Source organism: Gorilla gorilla, chromosome 11 (genome assembly GCF_029281585.2).
Source record: "Gorilla gorilla gorilla isolate KB3781 chromosome 11, NHGRI_mGorGor1-v2.1_pri, whole genome shotgun sequence".
Taxonomy (NCBI): Eukaryota; Metazoa; Chordata; class Mammalia; order Primates; family Hominidae; genus Gorilla; species Gorilla gorilla.
This window is the reverse complement of record NC_073235.2, coordinates 140812192-140837124: the sequence shown is the minus strand read 5'-3', so window position 1 is coordinate 140837124 and position 24933 is coordinate 140812192. Positions and strand designations below refer to the sequence as shown.

Sequence of the window (24933 nt, the reverse complement as noted above, 5' to 3'; positions counted from 1 at the left end):
TGCAGGATGTACAGGAAACATAGTGCCAGCATCTGCTTCTGGTGAGGCCTCAGGAAGCTTCCACTCATGGTGGCAGGGGAAGGGGAGCAGGTGTGTCACACAGTGAGGGAGCAAGGGAGAGCAGGGGAGGTGTCAGGCTCTTTAATGATCAGCTCTCCGTGAACGCACCAGCGTTACTGCACCATGCCATGCCTGAGGGATCCGCCCCCATGATCTAAATGCCTCCCACCAGGCCCAACTCCAACACCAGCGATCAGACTCAAGAGACTCAACATGAGATTCGGAGGGGACAGATCTCTAAGTTATGTCATGGTCTATACTGACTATGGAAAACTGTCAGGTGACCAGTCCATTTAATTACAGTCACATGAGGGTGTCAATGGCCTGATCCCAGCAACCACTGTCCCTGCCTGAATAGAGAAGATGCCAGATAATAAAAGGGGCCTGTCTGCGAGGTGTTGGAAAACTCAAGTCCGGTGGAAGTGGCTGGAAGCATGCCTAGGCCCCAGCTTACCTGGGGACCAGGGGGAGCTGAGATACAGTTGGCAGTGCTGGGCCTGGCTGAGGGCCCTGTGTGCTCACTGAAGGCTGAGGGGCCTCAGTTTACCCAGCATCCTCTATGGGAAAGACAACACGCACCTACCTGGAGGACATGAGCACGTGGGGCCTGGAGGTGGGTTTCGCCCGCACACCCCTGTGGGCGTTTGCACACGTTCCAAGGCTACGCGCTCCCCTTTCTGGAAGCCCATATTAGCCTCAAGCCTTCTAATGAGTCCTTGCTGTCCTGGATTTTGATGATGGAAGGGGATGCCTTGGCTGCCCTATGGCTGTCGCTTGGTGAGTGAGTGCATTAATGTCCCTTCATGCAAAGCTCTCAAGTGGGTGACATGTGCCGGACCTTCTGGCCGCCGTCCTGGTGCCCTGGCCACCTTCTCCACCTGTTCTGTGTCCCCAGGTGGCCACTACAGCCTGTCAATGGCCTCTCTTCCCTCTGGGTTCTGGTTGGGCTTGGCCTGTAGGAGGCATTAGTGGGAAACAGGGGGCAGGCCAGAGAGAGAGGGCAGATGGACTCTGCCACCTCCTCCCAGCTGGACAACAGGGGTGGTGGCTGCGTTCCCCCGCCAAGGCCCTCTCTCAGCAGCTCCCTGGAGTCTGCGTCTGCCCTTTCCCTTCTCCCAAGACAGAGGAGGGGGTGGCACTCCCCACTGCTGCTGTCCTGGGATGCCTCTCCAGCCACTGGGCTCCCTTCACCCTGCCCACAGCATGGGGAGAGGCCGTCGTGAAACTCTCCTTAGCCACTCACCTCAATACCCAGCAGACACCCCTTTCCTCCTGGTGCCCTGAAGGCTGCGATGGCCCCCTGAATCAGGAGCCCAGCTGATCGGACGAGGTGCACTTTGGCACCTCAAAGCTGGGAGCCAGGCCCCGGAGAGGCCCACTCCTTCCACCCAAGGACCGCCCATATTCCCACAGGGTGTGCAGGGGTGGACAGCAGGCGTTGCTCTGGCATGCCGCCCTTTTGGCTACTTTGTGATCAAAGCCAGCCTATTTTGACATTTCATGTCTTCAGTTTTATTTTTATTTATTTTAAAATATTCTTGCAGAAATGGTTTACATGGAGGCTTTGTTTTTAAACAGCCCTTTGGCTGAACTCCTTCCATCACTGTCTAGAAAACATTTCAGATTTCCACATGGAAACAGAGCCCAGGGCCCCAGAAACCCTCACCCTTGCTTCATCCAATCCATCTGCCACCGAAGGTCTCCTCAGCTCTGGGCTCTTGTTCCTTTGGAAGCACCCAGAGGCCCCACTCTGTCTGGTCCTCCAGGGTCAACTCACTTCTCCCACACCTTGTAATCCCAGCACTTTGGGAGGCTGAGGCGGGCGGATCACCTGAGGTCAGGAGTTCAAGACCAGCCTGGTCAACATGGTGAAACCCCGTTTCTACTAAAAATACAGAAATTAGCCAGGCGTGGTGGCGAGTGCCTGTAATCCCAGCTACTTGAGAGGCTAAGGCAGGAGAATCTCTTGAACCCGGGAGGTGGAGGTTGCAGTGAGCCAAGATCTCAGCATTGCACTCCAGCCTGGGCGACAAGAGCAAGACTCCGTCTCAAAAAAAAAAAAAAAAAAAAAAAAGCTATGAGAGTCAGGTCTGGGAGCAAATCCCCACCTACAGAAGCTCAAGAGGCTCAGGGGTTTCCGTCCTCAGAACCCAAGGACGTCAGAGGCCCCTCTGGTCCCCAGGGGCAGGGGGTGTTAAGGAGGAACCCATGGGCTGGTCCTGGAGAGGAAGCCTGGATCCGGCGGGAGACGGGAGCTGCCCAGGGCCTCCGGGGCAACACCAGGGCCTGTGCCTGGCCGGGCCTGACTCCTGACTTCTAGCCCCATGTCGCAGGGCGGAGCCTGTGACAGGAGGGACACGCCATTGGGCACCCAGGGAGAGTCCTTCATTGTCTCCTTAGCTACAAAGGTGGGTGCCTCATTCAGGATGAGGGAGAAGCCACTCGGATCCTGAGCCAGCTGGAGTCGGGCTGCGTGCTGGCAGGGGCCCATCGGATGCTGCCCCTCACCCTCAGGAGGCTGCCACCAGTGCACCCAAGAGTCGTCCCCTGGTGGGAAATTCCATTCTAATGAAGAGCCTTTGTTCTGACACAGAGAGACGGAGGCAATCCCTTCTGAGAGCAAACCTGCTCACCTCCCTGGGACCCTCCAGCCCCACCCCACGCCCTGCTTCCCTCCTTCCTGGTGCCTCTGTGGGCACTGCCCTCTGGGTGCAAGAGATGGGTGGGGGCCTCCTTTGTCCACAGAAGCAGAAACACAGCACCAACATGCAAAGGCTGAGTGGGGACCCAAAGCCCACACAGCCAGGCCCGTGTGCGGTGGACGCGGAGCTTGAAGCCCAGAGAGGGGAGGTGGCTGGCCACGGTTACGCTGCTGTGAGCTGGGCAGAAGCAGGCCCACGAGGACCTGGTGCTGACCCCATCTCCAGGGCCTGCCTTCCCCAGCAGCCTCAGCTTTCTGGGACGCTCCGTGTTCACCCCACATTCATGCAACTGCTCCAAAAGCCCCTGCTGGGGTCCAGGGGCAGGAGTGGGGCTCGCAAGCTCTGGGAATGCTGGCCCGGCCTCCGGCTCCCCTCTCTGAGGTCTCGGGAACCCCAGGGGCAGCAGAGCTTCCTGTCCCTGTTATGCCAGCGTCTGGCACTCAGGCCCTTGTCACTGCTCAGCTCGGAGTTTAGTGTGGTGGCCGCAGAGACCAAGGCTGTGTCCTCCAAGCCGTGCTGTCTGATCACCCCTGGTGGCCTGAGCGCAGCTTGGAAGGAATGGTAGCTCCGAGTGAACAAATAAGCGAAAATGAAAGGGGCCGTTCCACAGGGTGATGAGGGGCCGCTGTGGGGACTCCTCCCCGGGGAGCCTGGCCCTGGTTTAGTGCTCCTGGGTGGGGCTGAAGGGCTGGGTCCACTTGGAGACATCCAGGAAGACGGTGGAGGCCCCGTGGTAGAGCCAGAGCCGGGGCAGGGCGCCGTGGCGGGTCCAGGTGTCCCGAACTGTGTCGTAGGCCTCCATTTCCACATGGTAGTCACCTTCCATGCCCTGCCAGCGGCCGCCCGTCACGTACAGCGCATCACCTAGTGGCACCAGCGCGCCGTTCTCATGCAGACTGTGCTGGGACTGCACCTGTGCATGGTCAGCGGGTTAGCGTCCGGTGGGCGGGAGCTGGAGAGCAGGGCTGAGGGTGCCCTCAGCAGGGTCGGGGGAGTGGCAGAGAGGACAGCCAGCCGCCTGGCCCAGATCCCTTCCAGGGCATGAGTGCAGAGTCCCTGGGCAGCCCACCGCAGCCCCTTCAGCCTCCTCAGACTCTTCTTTTGGTGGGGAGGTCCCTTTCCCTCTCTGACCCTCAGCCCTTGGGATGACACTTCCAACCCCTGCAGTCAGAGGGGGCCCTGAGGCCCCCCAGGGAGGTCCGGGCTGACTCGAGGCCTCACTGAGGCTTCGCTGTCTCACAGGAGACAGGTGTGGCTCAGCCCTGGCAGACAATCAGGAAGAGCCTAGACAAGCCCACCGTGGGTTCCCTTGCCTCACCCCTGCACCCCCTGCTCAGTCTATGGCCTTGGGAGTGCCCCCGGGAGGGGTTGTGGGGTGAGGGCAGGCGGCTTTCCAGAGGCTGGAGAGAGCTGCGGCTTCAGGAAGAGCCCGGGCGGGTGGGAAGCGGGAGGCCGGTCTGTGGCCTCCAGATGAAAACAGGGAAGAGGTGAGGACCCAGGCCTGGAGAGGGTAAGGCAGAGCCCTGCTGTGCTGGGACCTGAGGCTGGAACAATGTCCTGGGCTGGAGGAAGGCCTGGCTGTGGCCCAGCTGGGAGGGCCCAGGCAGACACGCTAGCCTGGCAGGGCCCACCCTGCACCTGTCTCACCGCTGTAATGGGGGCCCTGGGTCAGCTGAGCAGTGACGCCAGGGGACAGCTGTGGGCAGCAGGATTGCAGAAGTCCTGCTGTCATCAGGCCAGCAGCCTGCAGGGGGGCTGCAGGAAGGAGTTCCACCTTCTCAGCCTGCAGGGACTGGGAGTCTTGGGGCAGGTGGGCAGGTCCAGGGCATCTGGCTTGGTGCCAAGACCCATCCCCAACTTCCTGGGCACTGTCCCCTTCACCAGGGAGGCTGCCCAGAGGCTCACCTCCCTCCCCTTCCTCAGGGACTGATGGTCAAAGAGTGGGCCATGGTGGGATGGCGCTGAGGACAACAGGAAAGCCCCCAGGCTGGTGGCTCTCACCTCACCCTCAGCTCAGGAACCCCCTCCCCGACTTGGCCACCCTAGGGCAGAGGACGCCCTCCCTCCTGGTCCCTATAGTACCCTCCGGCTGAACCTGGCTTTTCTCCCTGAGAAGGAGGACAGGCCACTCCTCTGTAGGAAGCTGGGTGTGCAGGGACAGAGCACCAGTGGCTGGCAACCCAAATCGCGTTCTCCCACCATCACCGTCACCCCTGTCCTCAAGGGGACTCGGGCCAGGGCACTGTTGTCACCTTGTAGCCTGGGGGAATCTCAGCCTGCGCCACCCACTTCATTGTGGGCCTTCTGTGGGCACCTCAGCCTGCACCACCCCCTTCACTGTGGGCCCTCTGTGGGCACCCCAGCCTGCGCCACCCTCTTCACTGTGGGCCCTCTGTGGGCACCCCAGCCTGCGCCACCCCCTTCACTGTGGGCCCTCTGTGGGCACCCCAGCCTGCGCTGTCCCCTTCGCAGTGGGCCCTCTGTGGCACCCCATCCCTCACTTCCCAGGCTGGCTCTCTGATGTCAGGAGTCCTGGGCAGGGGCTCACACGTGTTGGGGGAGGGGGTGGCCCACCTTCTGCCACAGGTTGGCCCCGGGGTCGTACACGTAGACCTTCTTGGTGTTGTCCCCGATGAGGTAGAGCTCCCCGTGCAGTGCAGCGCAGCGAGGTGAGGACAGGTACTTGGGCAGGAAGGGCGAGGCGATCACACTCCACGCATCTGTGGGGGCCATGGGCACCGGCCACCGTCACCAGGGTTGCCAGGGCGGGCACTAGCACTGTGCCCCACTCTGAGGGACCCTGGACTCAGTGCCTCTCTGAACCTCAGTGAACCTGTCTGTGAAATGGGAGTAGGTCCCTGCGGTGCAGCTGGGAGGGACCCACACCTGCCTCTCACCCAGCCTCGATCTTTCCCTCTGGGGACAGTGACCCCTCACAAGGCTGCAGCGTAGGTGAGGGGCCTGTGGAGGGTGCAGGGGTCCCTCAGGACTCTCCCTGTGGTGGGGGTGCTTTGGCCTGGCTGCCGCCCCACCCACCCCATCCTGACTGGGGACTGCTGGGGGCCCCTCCCTGCCCAGCCCCCAACCCCGGGCCTGGTACCCAGGTGGACCTTGCCTGGACTCTGGGCCCAGTCAGTCTCTTGAAGGGTCCTCACATCCATGCCTCAGAACAGGGCCCGCCACCATCTACACTGTCCAGAGGGTGAAACAGGACTGGAGACCAGGGCCGGGGTGGATGGCTCAGAGCTCAGGGAGGCTGCGCTGGGCCTCAAACTCTGGCACAGAGTCCAGAGCCCAAGATGGGCCTCGAGGCCTCGGAGGTCGGGGTCACCACTCCCAGCCCGTGAGGCCCTTTTGGGTAGAAGAACAGCCAGGCAGCTGCCAGGTGCTGGGCTCAGATCACTGGCACCCCACCCCCAGCCCCAGCCCACTGCTGCCCTAAGGCCTGAGCAGGACAGACGTGCAGCTCGCCTCTGCGCTGGGACTCTGCGGAGGTGACGCAGTGGGTCCCTGACCTCTTAGGCCCCTGCCTTCCTCCACATCCCCTCCTCTTTGTGAGAGGCCTGTGGCCGCCGGCTCTCTCCACCCCGGGCCCCATCTATCCTCAGGAGCCCCCATCCTCACCATCACTACGAGCGGACTGTCGCCTGTCAGAGAGGCCTGTGGTCCTCTATCCTCGGTCCCTGAGCCCCACCCACCTGTGACAGGGTTGTAGCACTGCAGGGCCAGGGCGTTGTACTTGCAGGCGCTGGAGCCCACCAGGTAGAGCCGGCCCCGGCAGCCGGCAGCCGAGAAGTTGCTGACGTATTTGAGGGCCGGGCTGACGGGCGTCCAGCTGTCCGTGTAGGGGTCATAGCTCTCCACCTCCACCGCGTCCAGGGTGGTGCCTGTGGGGTGAGGGCGGGGGCAGTTCAGGGCTGGGGAGGAGAAGGGAGGCCTGGAAACTCAGGGGCTGGGGCTTTGTAAGGCAGCAAAGTGGTGGGAGGTGGGGTGGGCTCCCCATTTCACAGACAGGGAAGCTGAGGTTCTGAGAGGTGCTGGCACCTCCCAAGGCCACCCCGCCAGGAAGTGGTGGGGGTGGGGGTGGACACTCGGGCCTAGAAATGCCCCACTCCTGAGCTCGAGCTGGGGCTGATGTTTGGGAATGGGGTGTCGGGGAGCTGTCAGGAGGCTGCCCGCCCCCAGGCCCCTCATGTGCTGGGAGTCATTTCCTGGGGTGCTCTGAACTGGAATGGAGGACGCCAGCCCTGCGAGGGCGGGTTGCGAGACCCTGGAGCCGTAGGCAGCTCCCTCCCAGTCCCAGATACAATCTGGGTGTGGCAGTGATGGGGACGCCTCCTGGGGACAGCAGGCCCTGGCCTGGGCCTCCGTGAGCACCTGGGGACCTCACAAGCTCTGGGCTCGGGACCGCTGGCTGCTTTCTGCTCTCTGGTTGGGGACACGGTAGCCACTGAGAGAAAGGGGACAGCTGGGACAGATGGGGCATTAGAAGTGGCCTCAAGACCAGTTCATCACCTACAGAGCTTTTGGGCCACATGTGTTTTGTTTTTCTTTTCTTTCTTCTTTTTTTTTTTTGAGACAGGGTCTTGCTTGGTCACCCAGGCTGAAGTGCAGTGGTGCGATTACAGCTCATTGCAGCCTCAACCTCTCAGGCTCAGCGATACTCCTACCTCGGCTGGCACGTGACACCATGCCTGCCTTCTTTTTGTTTTGAGATGGAGTCTCACCCTGTCACCTAGGCTGGAGTGTAATGGCTTGATCTCGGCTCACTGCAACCTCTGCCTCCCGGGTTCAAACGATTCTCCTGCCTCGGCCTCCCAAGTAGCTGGGATTACATGTCCAGCTAATTTTTGTATTTTTAGTAGAGACGGGGTTTCACCATGTTGGCCAGGCTGGTCTTGAACTCCTGGCCTCGTGATCCGCCTGCCTCGGCCTCCCAAAGTGCTGAGATTACAGGTGTGAGCCACTGCACCTGGCCTGGCTATTTTTTTTATTTTTTATTTTTTATGGGCTGGGGGCAGTGGCTCCCTCTTGTAATCCCAGCACTTTGGGAGGCTGAGGCGGGTGGACCACTTGAGCCCAGGAGTTTGAGACCAGCCTGGACAACATGGTGAAATCTGATCACTACAGAAAATACAAAAATTATCTGGGCATGGTGGCATGAACCTGTGGTCCTACCTACTCAGGAGGCTGAGGTGGGAAGATTGCTTGAACCTGGAAGATGGAAGTTGCAGAGAGCTGAGATCACTCCACTGCACTCCAGCCTGGGTGACAGAGAAAGACTCTGTCTCAAAAATAAAAAACAAAATGAAAAATAAATAAATAAATAAATAATTTTAAAAAGGGAGACAGGGTCTCTCTATGTTGCCCAGGCTAGTCTCAAACTCCTGGGTAACATAGAGAGACCCTGTCCTCCTCCAAGCAGTCCTCCCGCCTTGGCCCTGCCAAGTGCTGAGATTACAGGAGCGAGCCACCACACCCGGCCACATTTTGTTTTTCGATGTTCCTTTAATCAGTGACGGCTCCTGGGTGACTCCTTGCTGTAGCTGCAGGTGCTGGTGGGTGGGTGTGGCCGTCCCCACTGGCTGCTCCTGCAGGAACCCCTCCTGGGGCCTGAGTCATCATCTTGCTGTTGCTGTCCCAGCACAGCAGAGGCAATGGGAGCTGACCAGGGAGGACACCTGGGCTGTGGGTCTCGATGGCCCGCCTGGTCAGGAGCCCTGGCCTGTGGCTTGCCCGCCCCACCAGACAGCGAGCCCTGAGGGTGGCAGTGGGAGCGGCATCTCTGTGGTCTCCGAGGCCAGCATGGGGCTCTCTGTTCCTGTTGCTGCAGGGATGAGAGGCTAGAACCAGGCCCCAGGGAGGGGTAGAGAGGAAGGCCTCACCGCCGATGACGTAGATCTCCCCATTGAGGGCCGCGCTGGCGTGGTTGGTGCGGGGCTTCAGCATGGGCGCCACGGGCTTCCAGGAGGCCTCCTTCAGGGGGAAGCACCAGGCCTGGGTGGTTGACCAGGTGTCTGTCTTTGTGCCCCGCGAGCCACCTGCTGGGAGAAGTTCTGTCTACATGGGTGCCACCAGCCTGGGGCACCAGGCCATGGGGTGTGGATACCAATGTCCAGGGGCCTCCTCCCATGCCAGGCCATGATCTCCAACGTGGTGAGCCAGAGGTGGGACCAGGGTAGTGCAGCCGAGCTGTGTGACTGCCCCGGTCCCTCCATCCCCCATAAACAAGGACGACAAAATCGGTGGTTTCAAGCCCCCATCAGCAGAAGCTTGTCGCCTCCCAAATCTTACAAGGAACCCCAATCTCTGAGATAGGAAAGAGCAAAGTGACCCCTGCAACACACGACTCCTTCTGGGGACCAAGACAGACACCTGGTCAACCACCCAGGCCTGGGGCTTCCTGCTGAAGGAGGCCGCCTGCAACCTCATGGCACCCCATGCTGAAGGTCTGCAGCAGCCATGCCAGCGTGGCACTCAGTGGGAGGTCTGGAGCCTCCCCTGAAGGAGCTGTGTGATGCAGGGCTGGGCCCACACTAGCCTGTGTACAGAAGCGGCTCCCAGCTCCCACGAGTGACCACGGATTTTAAATGTCCTTGTTTTCACATGCATGGAAAGGCCTCGGCAAGCCTTGACTAACCCTCAGGGACCCCATGGAGTGCGGGGAGTTGCACTGAGCCCAGTGCTTGGCTGGGCAGGCCATCTCTGGAAGGGTCCCCGAGCTGCCCACCTGTGACATAGATGTTGTTGTTCAGGGCCGCCAGGGAGAAACCCCACTTGTGATAGTCGGGGAAGTCTGGAAGTGCCATCCACCTCTCTGGCAGGAAGAGAGAGGCAGAAGGGTCAGGCTGCCAGGCTCCCTGCTGGGGTGGTCCCCACTCCCCCTTCCCAGGTGCCTTTCCATGCACCGGGTGCAGAAATGCCCCCCTCACTGGTGGGGAAAGGGAGGGGCAGGGTGACACTGGTATGGGGGCCCAGAGGGTCATGGGTGCTCTGGTTTTTTGTGTCTCCCCCACCCACTCCGCAGAGCCTGGCACTCAGAGTGGACACAGGATAGCCCCCTGGAGAAGCAGCAAGGTTTTGGAGGCCGGGGTCTCACCTTGACCCTGCAGTTGACCCCACTGACCCCAAATGGACCATTCAGCCCCTGAGTCTGGTCTGTCGGTTAGATGCGGTGTGGGTTAAGTGGCCTGATCTGTGGGTGTCACTAGTGGGTGATAACACCAACAGCATGCCTGCCTGCCTGCCTGCCTGCCTTCCTTCCTTCCTTCCTTCCTTCTTTCCTTCCTTCCTTCCTTCCTTCCTTCCTTCCTTCCTTCCTTCCTTCCTTCCGAGCGCCCTCCCTGCCCTCCTGGCAGCCAGGCACATACAGGGATCAGGACCTGCAGCAGGCAGGGCAGATCCAAATCTCAGATGTTGTGCCCCAGCTGTGTGTCCGTGGGCAAACCCCAGCCTCAGTTTCCTTGTTGTAGAATGGGGATGACCCCAGCCTCCCAGGAGCTATGGGGACTTCACAGAACTGCTCAGCTGATGACAGCTGTTAGGATTATTGTTGCTAGGGTCGTGGGGCAGAGCAATGTGCCCAAGTCAGGCCTGCCTCTCAGAGCTACAAGAGGTAAACTGAGGCAAGAGATAGCAAATGCTTTGGAAAATCAAGACAATAAATGTGGAAATGGTTAAGTCCTATAAATGGACATATTTTGGATGTTTGTGGAAGAGACACAGGCCTTTGGGATGTCCCCTAGGAAGACTCTGTTTACTATTTATGACCATTTTTGGGAGATGCGGAATTCCAGGCCTCCCTGGGAGCAGAGCCTGGCACTGTGGGCAGGCACCATGTCCCCATGACTCATGGCTCTGTCACCCCAGGGTGGGGGTTGCCCAGCCGTCAACAGGCTCTTCCTGCCAGCGTCCCCACCTCCCGGCCAGGTCTGAGAGACAGCTGCTCCCTCCTGACGTCAGCCCCAAATCCCCTCCCGTCAGCCCCTGGCCCGAACAGCTGGCCTCAGGCTTCCTGGAGCCTGCCAGCCGCTGACGCCAAGGAGATGGTTGGCGACCTGCCTGGTGGCCCCACACCAGCCAGCCTGCATCAACCCTTTCCAGAGCACCTCTTGGGGCCAGCGCAGGGGGCCTCCAGAGCCGCTGCGGGGCCCCTCATGCCTCCTTTCCCACCAAATGGCAGACCTGGCCTCAGTGCCCACTTCAGGGCTCCCTACAACTGTGTGAGGAAGCAGCAGGAGCCCATTTCACAGATGAGGAAGCTGAGGCTCAGACAGGTGAGGCCACCTGTTTGAGGGCTGGGATTAGAACCCCGTTTGGGCTGAGCCAGAAGCTGAGTTCTCGCTCCTCCAGCTGCCTGCACCCCTTCACCCCCCACCCCACTCTCCCCTTGGGGTCTCGATTCCCTCGGCAGGTGCACTGAGCAGGGAGCATGGGGAGGAGGCAGCAGCCAGGCCGCCCACCCCACAGGGTGCAGTCTGGGCCGTGGAGCCCTGTACACCGGCTCCAGGGCCTAAAAGGGCCCAGAGTCCTGGGCTCTGGCTGCAGGGAGAGGGAGCAGCAGTGCCCGCCAGCCTTCCCCCTCACTGGGGTACCCCAGGCTCCTCTGCAGCCCCCAGGTGAGGCCCACCCAGGCACGCCCCTCACAGGGGCCTCACACAGCTCCCGGTCCTCTGCGAGCCTCATGCGCTCCACCTGCAAGGTGGACACAGCGGCTCCCGCCGGGACAGAGGGACAGCAGGTGGGCCCGGACGCGGGAGGGGTACTTACTGGCCTTGCTGTTGTAGAAGGCGAAGTTCCCAAGGCGGGGGGTGGGCTCCTCACCTGCCTCCTCCTCCTCCAGCGCCTGCCCGCCCACCACCACCAGGACCTCCTGCAGCTTCTGCTGGAGGGCGAGTGGTGCCTGTGGGGTGGGAGGCCAGGGTCAGGGCAACAGCAATGTGTCCCCATGCCCTGAGCCCCCGCGTGTCCTGGGCAGGCCTCAGCATGTGTGTGCATGTGTGCTTGCATGTTGCTGGAGATGGCGTGTGCCCGAGTGCACAAGCTGCTCCCTCCTTGCACCATGTGCCTTTCAGGGGCATTCCTGGCGTTCCTGAACCATCTTCAGAACTGATCCCATAGCAGGTCCGCAGCACCACGCATAAGCTTCTCCCTGCCCCTGCTCCCTGGGTGGCCTCCAGCAGGCAGCACGAGGGTGTCCCGGCTCAGTGGGAAATACTGGCTGTCTTAGGAACGGCCGGTAAGCAGTCACTGCCTAGGTCTCCCAGGACCCCAGGCTCTCCGACAGCCATCCACCCTGGCCCCCCATATGGAACCCCCAGATCTCCCACTGCCAGGAATTAGAATACAAGGTGACCGCCTACGGGCAAGGCTCTGAAGCCAGCTCCAGCAGGAGGCCGGGCGCTCTGTGACTGGCTGGAATCCAGTGGGGACAGGGGTTAGGGTTTAGCCCACTATTCACTCTACCCTTGGCCTGAGGACCATCAGCCTGAGCCACTCTTTGTCCCCGGACTTGGCTCTAAAGGAGTGCCCTGGAGCAAGGTCCCTGAGCAGGGTGCCCGGCAGCTGACCGAGCAGCCACTCCCAGACCTGTCATTCCATCATGACCTGCCATGCCTGCCAGGCACACTGCCAGCACAAACAGGAAGTAGCACCCCATAAAAGCTCAGGTGGACTGCCAGGCCTGTCTGTGCCTCCTTGCCTGTGCACAAGCTGCACCACCTTCCTGGATGGTTTTCTCCTCTTTTCCTCCTTGTGAGCTCCTATCCCTCCTCTAAGGCCCAGCTCAGATGCTGCCTCCTCCAGAGAGCCCTCCTTGACTGCTAGCCCTCCCAGAATGCATCCTAGGCATGTATTTGGCCCTTCCACACTGCCTGAGGTCTGTTTCCAGGCTTGTCCCACTGAGCTGCAGGCTCCTTCAGGACAGGGCCAGATCTTACCACTTCCACATTCCCCTGACCCTTGCACCCAGGGCGTGACACACACACAGGCATGATCTGCACTTGAGGGCTGAATAGTGATGTCCTCATAGGGAACTGGCCCAAAACAAAGAGCGTGGCAAGGTCAGAGTGCACCTTGGAATGTCCCCTCCTTACTCTGTCCCTACTCAGGTGGGGTCTCTGGGGCTCTCCTCCCTGCTTCCCAGGGATGGGGCCTCCCAGCCGCTCACTCACCCCATCACGGCCCTGGGACAGGGCTGCCCGGCATGCCTCTGACTCCTGGATCAGGGGCTCTGAGGCCAGCAGTTGCTGCACGCAGGGCCTGGGCACAGCGTCCAGGTGCACTAGGCTGAGCAGCTCGGGCAGGTGGGTGGCCCGGGCCTGCGGGTCATGGCGCACCCAGCGCATCAGGGCCTCGAGTCGGCTTTGTTCCGGCTGCACCTGCAGCAGGTCGCTGGCCAGACAAGTGACCAGCCGCTCTCGGGGAAGCTGCAGGAACTCGTCCTCACGTGCCACAGCCTCAAAGTTCTCTCGCAGGAAGGCCCAGGCCTTGGCAGCCACGCCCAGCAGCCCTTGCTGCTCCCCGAACTCACAGATGCCCAGGCAGTTGGCGGCATCCAGTTGCTGCTGCAGGTAGCGGCCGCAGACCTTCTGCACCGAGGGGAAGTGCAGGCGTGCAGCCGTGCGTGTCAGCGCCTCCACGTTGCCCTGCGTGATGGTCAGCCGGCCTGTGTACACGAAGTCCACCAGTTGTCCCACCACAGCGGGCTCCACGTCCCGCAGCTCCACGCGTGCAGAGAAGCTCTCGGCGAAGTCACCCGCAAACATGGCATGGAAGTAGGGGCTGCTGAGCGCCAGGAGGCCGCGGTGGCATGGCAGCTCCCGGCCGCCCACCAGCAGTGTGACGTCGGCCAGCTTGGGCTGAGAGCGCAGCCGGTGCAGGCCGTCCAGCATGTCCTGGGCGTGCGAGGGCAGGTGGAAATCCAGGTCATCCACGTTCCGCACCATGACGCCGTGCCCGGGGGACCTCAGTAGTCCACCCACTCAAGGGAAGAAGTGCCTGGAGCCGCCGGAGCTCCTAGGAGAGAAGAGAGCAGGGTCAGCCAAGTGGGGATGGTCTCATCCTCCTGAGCAACCCACCCGGTCTGTCCAGCAGCCCTTTCCACCCCTTGATAAACACAGGATGGGCATCGACCATATGCCAGTCACTTTACCCCCCATCTGCCTCAAGCCACCCCCAGAACCCTGCAAGGTAGGGCAGGTGTCATTCCCATTTGCAGTGAGGAAATTGAGGTTCAGAGAGGGTGGGAGACCTACCCATGGCCAGGCATTCAGGGCAGAACAGGGTTGGCAAAAGAACCCATGCCCTGGGTGTCATCCGCAACCCTGGGCTACACTGAGCCCACCCCCCAGGGACCCCGGAGACACCCAAACTCCCGGGAGGCATCCTCTGTCCCAGATCCCACATTGCTGGGGAGGCCATTTGGGGGCTGCAGCAGCTCCTGCTGCCGCAGTGCTCCCAGGTGCCAGGCCACGTGCCAAGCATGCAGAGAATCTGTGCATTCACCACTCAGCCCCACAACAGTCCTGGAGGGTGAGTGCAATCATTGCCTCTTTTACAGTTGGGGAGACTGAGGCACAGAAGGTTTCAGTCACTTGCCCAAGATCACACATTTAGGAAGTGGTGGAGCTGGAATTTGAACTCCGAGCTAGGCTTGGGGGCCCAGGCTCTGAACCCTGCATTCCACGTGGCCGGGTGGAGGCTGCTAAACAGAAACGGCCAGCCAAAGGCAGCGTTCTGGAGGGTTTTGAGTCACCACGCCCGCATGGTTGAAGTCAGCAAGGCCGCTTTCAGGCTCATGTAATTATGTGCATGTGGTTTATGTCCTTCTGGTATCGCACCCTAAGACAACCGTCCCTAGGAGAGATCAAGTCTGTGCACAAGCCTTCGACCCGGGTCACCCCAGGGCGAAAGGCTGCGCAGCGGAGAGGCCGTTCGCCCGCTAGGGGGCGCCTCGCGGGGCCATCCCGGGCAGGAGAGGCGGCCGCGTGTCCACAGGTACAAAATGTGTGGGAATGCCAGCGGCATGGAAATGACAAAGCTCAGCTGGAGAACCAGGAGGCCAAGAATCTGGCCCGGGCAGCCACAGTGCAGGTTCAGGTGCAGGTGGTGGGAGCTAGGGATCCCCGACTTCCCGACCCCGGTGCCACCTCTTGACCCCAGAGTGGGGAAGCACCTGGGAGCCCACAGGGCCTCGTGGACCAACCCGGGCTCGCGCACAGGGCAGCTCAGGTGGCCGGGGCCCCACGCCCCAGCATCCCGGCCGGTACACGAAGTACCCACCCAACACTGCATGCATGGGGGTCCTGCCTGGCCCCTCCCCAGGAGGCGCTGGCCCCGGTGAAGGCGGCTCTGCCCTCCCTGAGCAGCCGGGAGATGAGCTGGGGCCTGAGTAGGTGACAGGGCTGTCCCTGGGCCACCGCCTGCAGGCCTCGCATTCCCGTCATTGTTGTGCTCCCTTGGGCCAGCTGCTGCCGGGCGATAGGCAGGCACGCATGAGCGCCCCCACTTCCCCTGGGGGCCTCAGGGGTGCCTGCTGACACCTGTCACCCTGCAGTCCCTGCATGGGTTGGGGCTTTCTGAGGGTCTCAGAGCCTCACCCAGTGCCTGCCCAGGCCCAGAGTGAGGAAGCCGAGTGGGCAGGACAACAAAAGGCCTGAGCCCAGCCAGGCTGGCGACTGTGGCTGAGTGGCCCTGGCTGCCATCTGAGGGGTGGCCCAGCCTCCCCCTCCCACCTCTCCGGCTGGGACATGGAGGGAAACCTGTCTCCTGAGCCCCCACCCTGAGGAGCCTGGCTTGGCCGCTGGCAGGGGCCAGGGGGCGTCTCCGAAGCACCCTGCTGTGATCCCTGGCCTCCGGGGCCTAACCCACCCTCCCCGCTGCTCCTGGCTGGGTTCCCCCTGCCCTCTCTGCTGTCCCCTGCCCCAGAGCCCCCTGGATCCTACCTCTCACTCAGCCTGGACCTCGAAGCTGAGAACACAGACCCGAGAGAGCAGGACTGCCTAGCCGGCAGCCAGGGGACAGGGAGGCCTGCAGGGCGGGGCAGGGCTGGTCTGGTGGCCACGTGGGGAGGGTATTTTTAGCCTCTGTCTGCAGGGCGAGGGGAGGGTCAGGCAGTGAGGGCTGGGCTGGTGGGGGAAGGAGTGAGATGCCGGCTCCTTGGTGACTGTTAGCTCAGAAAGCCCACTGAGGCCTTCCAGGGACTTGTGGCCTAGGACAGACATCAGGAAGGGCTCCAGGGCAAGGACAGGTGAAAGCTGTCGCGGTTGGGCTGGCTGGTGGGGGCAGGGATGCAGCTTCCCCACCTGTTTCCTCGTCTGCAAGGTGAGTACAGTGGAGCCCGTGGTGGGGGCCCGCGGTCACAGAGACCCTCAGCCCAGGGCCAGGATACCGACAGGTGCTGCCCTTGCTGTTGATGTCAGCGGCACCTATGTGTCCTCTTGTTCTGTTGTCACGTGGGAAAACGTGATTATCATGAATAAGCACAGGTTGGTCAGCAGAGGCTTTCCGAGCTTGGGGTCCATGGTGGCGGTAGGGAAACTTTGCCCAGAGAGGGGAGGTGCCACACTCAGTTGCCCCACCCAGCTAGCGCGGATAGGGGAGATCCTGGGGCTCCTTGCCCTGCTACCCCATGGCCTTGGCCTCGGGGCTGCCCAGGACGGCTAAGAAACAGGGTCACCTAAAAATACAGCAGTGGACTATCAGCTTCCCGTCCAGCACTCGGTTCACGGTAGTCACAGGGGGAAGCCCTCACGCCTGGGACTGAACTGGGCTCAGAACCACAGGCCCTGACCAAGGTCAGGTGGGTTGAGCTGGGGACCCAAGAGGCCACTGGACATTTCTCACACCAGTGACCAGAGCAGAGCTTTGTGGCTGAGGGACTTCAGGTGCATGGGGGAGAAGCCCTCAGCCCTCAGCCCTCTACCCATCGGTCATGTGGGCCTGAGCAGTATGACCATTTCCAGGTGTGCTGCGACCTGGAGGAACTGGGGAGTATTGGGTCTGGCTGTGGCCTCTTGATGCTACTAGGGATTGTCCTAATGCTCTTACAGACCAGAGAGGTCCAGGTGGCCCCCAGGGAGACAGAACCCCACTCCTGGTCCTGAGATGCACACAGCCTATGGAGGGGAAGCTCACCTACAAATTACTGCCAAGTCTGCAAGGTGCCCTTAGGGTTACCTTCCATAGAGATTCCTTGAGTCCATGCTTCCTCTACAGCCCAGCCTGGCCCAGCCATAGCCCAGCCATAGCCCAGCCCAGCTCAGCTATTGCCCAAACATAGCCCAGCCATAGCCCAGCCATAGCCCAGCCATAGCCCAGCCCAGCTCAGCTATTGCCCAAACATAGCCCAGCCATAGCCCAGCCATAGCCCAGCCACAGCCCAGCCCAGCTCAGCTATTGCCCAAACATAGCCCAGCCATAGCCCAGCCATAGCCCAGCCATAGCCCAGCCCAGCTCAGCTATTGCCCAACCATAGCCCAGCCATAGCCCAGTCCAGCTCAGCCATAGCCCAGCCTTAGCCCAGCCCAGCTATAGCCCAACCATAGCCCAGCCATAGCCCAGTCCAGCTCAGCCATAGCCCAGCCTTAGCCCAGCCCAGCTCAGCCATAGCCCAGCTCAGCCTTAGCCCAGCCCAGCTCAGCCATAGCCCAGCTCAGCCATAGCCCAGCTCAGCCATAGCCCAGCTCAGCCGTAGCCCAGTCCAGCTCAGCCATAGCCCAGCCATAGCCTAGTCCAGCTCAGCCATAGCCCAGTCATAGCCCAGCCACAGCCCAGCCATAGCCCAGCCCAGCCCAGCTCAGCCATAGCCCAGTCATAGCCCAGCCATAGCCCAGTCATAGCCCAGCCATAGCCCAGCCCAGCTTAGCCATAGCCCAGCCTTAGCCCAGCCCAGCTTAGCCATAGCCCAGCCTTAGCCCAGCCCAGCTCAGCCATAGTCCAGCCGTAGCCCAGCCATAGCCCAGCCCAGCCTGGCTCCTGCTCCTGCTCTTTCCCCTGCTCGTGTCCCACACTGTCCCAGGATTTTCCCCCAGCCTTGGGCATCAGCCTCATGTTGTGTGGGGGACCCTCATGGAGGACCCCAACTCTCGCTGTGTCCAGGACCACTATGGGGTGGGCGCTAGAGTGTTGGGTTTCCATACTGTCCCCCCTGTTTGCAATCCTGGCTCGGGCTGGAGGAAATGAGGACAGGGGATTCTGATGACAGGCTGCTGTCACGAGGAGCTGGCTCTGCTCAGGGAACAGCACTGCTTGCCAAGTGTGGAGGCCTCACAGCAGCCGTCGTGGGGCTCGGAGCCCCAGCACCTCAGATGACAGGTCAGTCTGGGAAACTCAACACCGGGGGCGCAAAACAGATCCTCCATCAAGAGATTGCTACTGAGTGGCGCAGTTTTTAAAAATACACCACTTGTTTCTTTTTATGAGGATAAAAATAACACAAGTTCCTTTTGGAAAACAGAAAAATAAAAAGCAGAAAGTGTCATTAGTAAAAGATCATTTGCCATTAGTATGCTTCCAGCTCTTTCCTGTTGTCAAAATGAGCCTGCCTGCCTGTGTGGGTCAGTGCTCTTTCCTCACACCTTGTTATATTGTGGGCATTTCTGATGGGATCAGCACTTGAAGATTTTGAATTTCTGCCGGGCGCGGTGGCTCATGCCTGTAATCCCAGCACTTTGGGAGGCTGAGGCGGGTGGATCACCTGAGGTCAGGAGTTTGAGATCAGCCTGGCCAACATAGTGAAACCCCATCTCTACTAAAAACACAACAATTAGCCAGGAGTAGTGGCGGTGCACACCTATAGTCCCAGCCCGCAGACCCTCCCGCCCCAGGCCAGGCTTCCGATGACTGCAGTTGGGCTGAGCACTTCATGGGACCCTCCTGGGACATCCTGAGGTGCAGCCACCCCACACACGTGCTCCCGAGGAGAAACTGAGAGACAATGCGTGTGACCATGCGTGTGTGCTGTTCGAGGACCTTGGGTTTCAGGCAGTTGACTTTGCAGCACTAGGTCACTAGTGCAGCAGACAGAAACATGTAAACGGCAGAGCAATGGGGGGCTTCCATGTCAGATACGAAGATGTCATCATTACAGCGTAAAATGCCATCGAACAAGCTGGTTTTGACCCAAGAATAAACAAATCCCAACAGCCAATGCACAGAAAGCGGTGCCACGGCAAGTCCGCAGGGAAGGAGGGGCCGTCTGACGTGTGAGAGTGCTGGTGAAAGGGAAACAAGGACAGCCCGATGGAACCCAGGCCCCCAATCACCCCAGATGGAGTGAGAGATGCTGTGCAGGGCTGTAAGGCCCCCGAGAGAGGGGCAGACTGATATGCGAACCCAGCCTGGGACATCCTCACAGCTGGAAGGCCCCCAGCCCAGCAGAGGGGAGCTCACTCACACAATTTTTTGTTTGTTTGTTTGTTTGTCTCTTTGGAGATGGAGTCTCGCTCTATCACCCAGGTTGGAGTGCAGTGGTGCAATCTCCGCTCACGGCAACCTCCGCCTCCCGAGTTCAAGTGATTCTCCTGCCTCAGCCTCCCGAGTAGCTGGGATTACAGGTATGCACCACCATGCCCAGCTAATTTTTTTGTATCCTTAGTAGGGATGGGGTTTCACCATGTTGGCCAGGATGGTCTCCTGACCTCAAGTGATCTGCCTGCCTTGGCCTCCCAGAGTGCTGGGATTACAGGCGTGAGCCACTGCACCCGGCCTTACAGATTTTAACTTGGTGATTTCACGCTCGGAATCTATTCTGAGGGAATAATCACACAGGTGACACCACCTTCATTGTAATAGTCCCAAATGGAAAACAGCCTGAGCATCCACGAACAGAAGGAGGTTATCACTCCCAGCTTCACAAAGAGCGACGTCATCCTATTGAGATGAAATTGAAAATCTTTTTTGTTTTTGAGACAGAGTCTTGCTCTGTCACCCAGGCTGGAGTGCAGTGGCATGAGCTCGGCTCACTACAACCTCTGCCTCCCAGGTTCGAGCAATTCTGCCTCAGCTTCCCGAGTAGCTGGGATTACAGGTGCCCGCCACCACGCCCAGCTAATTTTTGTGTTTTTAGTAGAGATGGGGTTTCACCATGTCAGCCAGGATGGTCTTGATCTCTTGACCTCGTGATCCACCTGCCTCAGCCTCCCAAAGTGCTGGGATTACAGGCGTGAGCCACCGCACCCAGCCGACATTGAATTTTTAAATGAGCTAGGCTTTGCATTAAGCCTGTGCACCGACATGCGGGGAGCCCGCCCCTCTGCACATTGACCCAGCTGCGAGGGAGAAGCTGGGGTTCCAGCACTGCCCTTGGGGAGGGTTTCTGTTTTTCCATATCTCCATCCTGCCCTCATCTATGGACTGGGGACACGGGGCTCCCTTTCTCCTGGATGTTTCTGACTCATCGGGAAGCCCCCAGGCTTTGCGCCTTTGCTTTGCATGTGGCCGCCTCACTGACGTCGGCGCCTCCGGGGTGCCGTAGATGCGGTCTCTGGTCCTCAGTGAGTCTTTTGTCAATTGAACAACAGATTTATAGGCACCAAATGGGCCCTACAGCTGTGAGTGTGGTGGCACAGGGGCCAGTGCCTGCCTGCCCCCGGGGACACGTGCTTCCCACAGGTGAGCTGCTGGTGGGCCACGGGTTCCAGCTGCTGGGAATCGGAGCCGCCTGGAATGTGTTAAAACCCCAGCTTTCCAGACCTACCCCAGGCCAAGGGAATCAGAATCCCTGGGGCAGCTCCCCCAGAGGCAGGGTGTTGGCAGAAGGTCATTTAGGGGTCACCCCAGGGCACCCCAGCAGCACTCCAGGGGCCCAGCCTGGATCTGAGCCACATCTCACCCCTCGCCTGGCTCATCCCACCCCAGGCTCTCCTGGGACCCCTGATGCGTGTGTCCCCTGCTGGCCTTGATCCAGCTCCTCAGCTGGGAAACTGAGGCCTGGAGGCGATGGAGGACTTGCCCAAGGGCATAGTGAGTGGGCAGGGACAGCCGGAGCCAGGAGGGCCGACTCCCTACCCAGTGCTCTCTCTTGAGCACCCTCAGCCAGGGAGTGACCTGAGGCCTGCTGCCCCTGCCTCCAGCCCCCTCCTCTGTCAGGGCCCTCAGAACAACATTGCCAGCAGCTGGTGCATGAGGGGATCTCAGGAGACACTGCAGCGCCCAAACCTTCTGATGCCCCCAGCCAAGGGCTCTCCCTAGACCCACCTGCTGCCCCTTGCCCTCTGCCAGCCCTGGGCAGTGACCGCACTGGGTGGAGCAGCCCTGCTCTGTCCCCACTGGGCGCGTGTTGTGGCCAAGAGCCAGGGCCCCACTGACTGAGAGGCAGTGTTCAGGATGCTCCTGGCTGCTCCCAGTGCCCTGCTCGTTAGAAGCAGCTCAGAAACACCTGTAATCCCAGCACTTTGAGAGGCTGAGGCGCCCAGACTGCTTGAGCCCAGGAGTTCAAGACCAGCCTGGGCAACATAGCAAGACTTTGTCCCTACAAAAAATAAAAAGAAATTAGCTGGGCATGGTGGCTGACACCTGTAGATTCAGCCACTGAATCTACAGAAAAGAAAAGAAAAGAAAGAGAAAGAGAAAGAAAAGGAAAGGAAGGAAAGAAAGGAAGAAAGAAAGGAAAAAAGGGAAGAAAGAAACAAAGGAACTCTGAAATGCTGGCTGCACGTTGGTGACTGTCTGAGACGATGCTGTTTCCCCAGCACAGAGGCCCCTCCCATGTGGGACCTGCATCCTCCTTCACCGCAATCCCAGGAGCATGAGGTCCGCATGCATCCCAAGCTGCAAATGAGAAACCAGAGGCTCTGAGGGACCAAGGACAATGGCCCTGGTATTTCGGCAGAGCTGAGCTGAGGACTCGGGTTTGGTACCGGGCTCTGTGAGGGCGTAGGCGGCTCTCAGGGATGGGTGAACAACAAGCGCAAGAGAGGGGGCGCGCTAGGAATGGGAATCTTTATTTAGCAAACACATGTTCAGCTTCAGCTCTACAGCAGGGTCTTCAGCAGTGGAGGAAGCTGGAGCGGGCCGGCTGCAGAGTAGGCCCTTGTGGAAAAGCCACTGGCTTGGGGCTGCGGCCGGTGCTACTTCCCTTCCCGGCCCTGCCTGCCCCAATGGCCAATACCACCCCTCCCAATTTTACATCTTCTTGAGTGTCCGTCCCCTTGGGCCCTAGTCAGCTGCGAGGGTCTCTCTGTTCCATCCAACAGCTTGCCCGCTGCCCTCCAGGTTTTGCCTGGACAATCCCCAGGGATTGAGGCAGGGAGTCCTGATAAGCCTGTCGCCTGACTGCACCCTCCTCTGTCCCAGGGGGCCTGGATGCCAGGAGGAATATTCCTGAAGCCTCCCCTCCCTGCCACTCCCTGCTGGGCCATCTCACAGCTGCAGAGCCCCACCTCCAAAGTCCCTGTGGGCTTGGGCCCAGCCCTCCTCAGCGCCAGAGCCTGGGTGATGACCCATTCTCCTGGCTGCCATCAGAAGCTGGGGACAAGCCACACCCTATGCCAGCCATGCCCAGCACCATGCCCAGGGATACTCCGCAGCACCCAGAGCCCCTGAGGACGGAATCCATCTCCCTTCCTGTATCCCTCCCTCCAGTACCCAGGTCCCTGTGAAGAGGTGCACTGTGGGTGACACCCAGGTGCCCTCACGGAGTATCCACGCCCCACCGAGGTCTGGCTGCTGCCCACCCCTGCCAGCATTCTCCTCTGTGTGCAGCAGCCTTTGAGAGTGGGCACCAGCCACCCTGCCTGGAGGACTCTCTCTCAGCCACTGCTACTCCCACGTCCCTGCTCTCCAGCCTTGCTGGGGCCCACGAGTAGGCCGGGGCTGGTCAGGCTGGAGGACAGGGGCCCCATGGGGAGCCTCCTTTGAGGGAGCAGGGCCTCTGGAGCACCCTGGGCTGGGGCACTGGCCTGGCGGGCATCGGTGTGTGACCAGCAGGGATGGCCTGGCAGGAAGGCCTCCTGCCCATGGAATCTGTCCTCGAAATCACTCCAGCTCCCCCAAATTCACAGATGGGAGGTGAAGGGGTGTGGCCCAAGGTCAGCAGGAGAAAGAGGGGCAGGACCAGGGCCTGGGGCCACCTCAGACTCACATGAAAGATGGATGTGGCCGAGGCCACCAGCACCACAGAAACTGAGGGACAGGACGCCAAGGTAACTGGTGACACTGGGGAAGGACAAGTGAGAAACAGGCAGCATCCCAGGTCTCGGGGGCCGGCTGGGCAGAGGTGCCCTGGACTGGGGTGGCCCATTGCCTCACTTCAGGGCCTGCCAAGGGGCTTCCTGGGTGCAGTGGTGAGAAGGAGTCTGAGTCCCGGCTCAGAGGAGAACCATGCCACAACAGAACAGTCCCGCAGCTTCCGATAACCAGTAGGACTGGAGGCAGCCTTGCCCGGCTCACCTGGCCACCAAGGGTGTGAGCAAGGAAAAGAAAAGAGAAACCCCAAGTCACCCCCAAACCACATTCTGGAAAGCAGGCTGCCAGTAGGGTCATTCTCCAAAGTTGAACATCTCAGCTTCCTTCTCCTTCCAGAAGGCAAAGCTCCGGTTGATGTAGCCGCAGATGTCCTCACTGTTGAAGCTGCCCTGCTGGGAGCGGGACCCCAGCCGCTGTGCTGTGGGCTCAGGGCCGCTGCAGGGGACGGCGGCGTGAGGCAGGGGCCCGAGCGGGGTCAGGCCTGACTTGCGGCCAGGCTCCGTATCCCAGGCGGGACGCTGGCTGGAGCCAAAGAAGCGAGCTTTGATGTCCTCGAAGCCGTCGGTCCAGGCCCGGCGGCCGGCGGCCACCTCGTCGGTCACGGCCTTGTGGAAGGCGCGCACAGCCTCCCAGCCGTGGGTGCCCAGGTGCTCGAAGACCTCGAAGCACAGCAGGTGGCGCAGCTTCCGCTCCTCAGCCGGCAGGTCGCACTCCAGCAGCTGGAAGTAACCCAGCATGAAGAGATCCAGTGAGAGGCTGCTGTAGGGCACGGGAGCCCCGTCCACGTGGGGCAGGAACTGCTCGGGGGACAAGGCCCCGCGGGGCCGCCGGCTCAGCCGCCGCAGCTGCCGGGCGGGCACGTGAGCCATGATGGCCTTCCAGTTGCCCAGCAGGTGGGTGATGGTGCTGCGCTGCTGCCACAGGTGGCCCAGCCGGGGGCCCTCGCTGGGCAGGGAGGGTGGCCCAGGGCTCCTGGCGGCCTCCTGGCCCCGCAACCCCGCGTGGCGGGCTCCTAGGGTCCTGCAGGCCGCTGTCTTGAGGGCCGGCGTGTAGGCCGATCTCCTCCAGTGGCTGAGGAAGAGCATGATGATGCGCTCCTTGCGCAGGCTGGCCAGGTCCGGGCCGGCTGCGGCACCCGCCTCCGATGGCACCTCCTCGCAGCTGATGCCGGAGTCGCTGGCCTCCTCTGTGTCGCCAGGCCTGGGCTCCCCTGAAGCCAGGCCACTGCGGGGCTTAGGCAGGGCCGGCCAGCAGACACTCAGGCACTGCCTGCGCTGGGCCCCCGGCTCGCAGGGGCCAGGGTTGAAGCCACAGAGTGGGCCAGAGGCCGACTCGAAGTTGCCCCGCAGCGTCCGCACAGACACCCCCCACTCCTGGATCTGGCGCTGGGCCTCGCTCCGAGGGGGGCTGGCCGAGGCCTCCCTGCAGGTGTCCTGCAGGGGCCGGGCGGATGGCTTCTCATCCCCCTGTACTAGCCCATGCACGCCCTTCAGCAGCAGGGACAGGCTGCGTACCAGGCGGGAGATGTGGCTGCACCAGAAGGGCAGGGGCTGCCCCCCGGGGGCCACCTGTGAGGCCTCCGCAGACCCTGCGGGCTCAGCCGCTGGGGTTGAGGCCTCCTCAACCTCCAGTCTGGGCGCCCGGGGCAGGAAGTGGCTGTTGACCGTGATGCTGACCAGGGGCTCGGGCAGCAGGGCCTGCAGCTCAGCCGCCAACCGGCCCAGCTCACTCTCATACTCCTGACAGCGGCGCCGAAGCTGCAGGTCTGCAATCTGCTTCTCCAGGTAGACCAGGTCGTCCTCTGTCAGCAGCTCCCCAAAGGGCCCCAGGATGGCCCGATGAGTCTGTGAGTACCTCCAGGCCGCCTGCTCCGTGGGGCCTGAGCTCCCACCATTGTCCTGGGCACAGGAAGGGCAGGGTGAGCAGGGTGAGCCCACTCACCCACCATCAGCCCACCTAGCTTCCAAGTCCCTGAGTTCTCAGT

At 61.1% G+C, this 24933-nt stretch overlaps 2 protein-coding genes across 3 annotated transcripts in view; both read right to left on the bottom strand.

The window, feature by feature from the left end:
- Positions 1–642: 642 nt before the first annotated feature.
- On the bottom strand, positions 643–15797 carry KLHL30 (kelch like family member 30). Of its 2 annotated transcripts, XM_019021667.4 has the most exons (8): positions 15707–15797; positions 12935–13778; positions 11532–11664; positions 9493–9579; positions 8648–8803; positions 6461–6649; positions 5337–5482; positions 643–3675 (listed from the first exon to the last, which is right to left on the bottom strand). In XM_019021667.4, exons 2-8 carry the CDS (start codon positions 13706–13708, stop codon positions 3424–3426), a joined length of 1737 nt encoding a protein of 578 aa, XP_018877212.1. In that variant the 5' UTR covers positions 13709–13778; positions 15707–15797; the 3' UTR covers positions 643–3423. The 2 variants fall into 2 exon arrangements, with proteins under 2 accessions (XP_018877212.1, XP_055235860.1); XM_055379885.2 differs by lacking the exon at positions 9493–9579 and having other exon boundaries at positions 15707–15781.
- A 5889-nt stretch (positions 15798–21686) lies between these two features.
- Positions 21687–24933, bottom strand: part of ESPNL (espin like) — a 32270-nt gene continuing 29023 nt past the window's right edge. The window contains exon 9 of the mRNA XM_004033432.5: positions 21687–24847. Coding sequence (XP_004033480.3) covers positions 23243–24847 — 1605 coding nt within the window. The 3' untranslated portion in view covers positions 21687–23242. The remainder of the gene's footprint in view (positions 24848–24933) is intronic.

Bases quoted from the DNA above. Each gene is read 5' to 3' on its own strand.
- KLHL30 (XM_019021667.4), bottom strand. From the start codon at position 13,708: ATGGTGCGGAACGTGGATGACCTGGATTTCCACCTGCCCTCGCACGCC. The intron at 8,804-9,492 runs GTGGGCAGCTCG...TTCTCCCAGCAG, and splicing joins CAACAACATCTATGTCACAG to GTGGCTCGCGGGGCACAAAG. The intron at 3,676-5,336 runs GTGGGCCACCCC...GACCATGCACAG, and splicing joins GGGCCAACCTGTGGCAGAAG to GTGCAGTCCCAGCACAGTCT.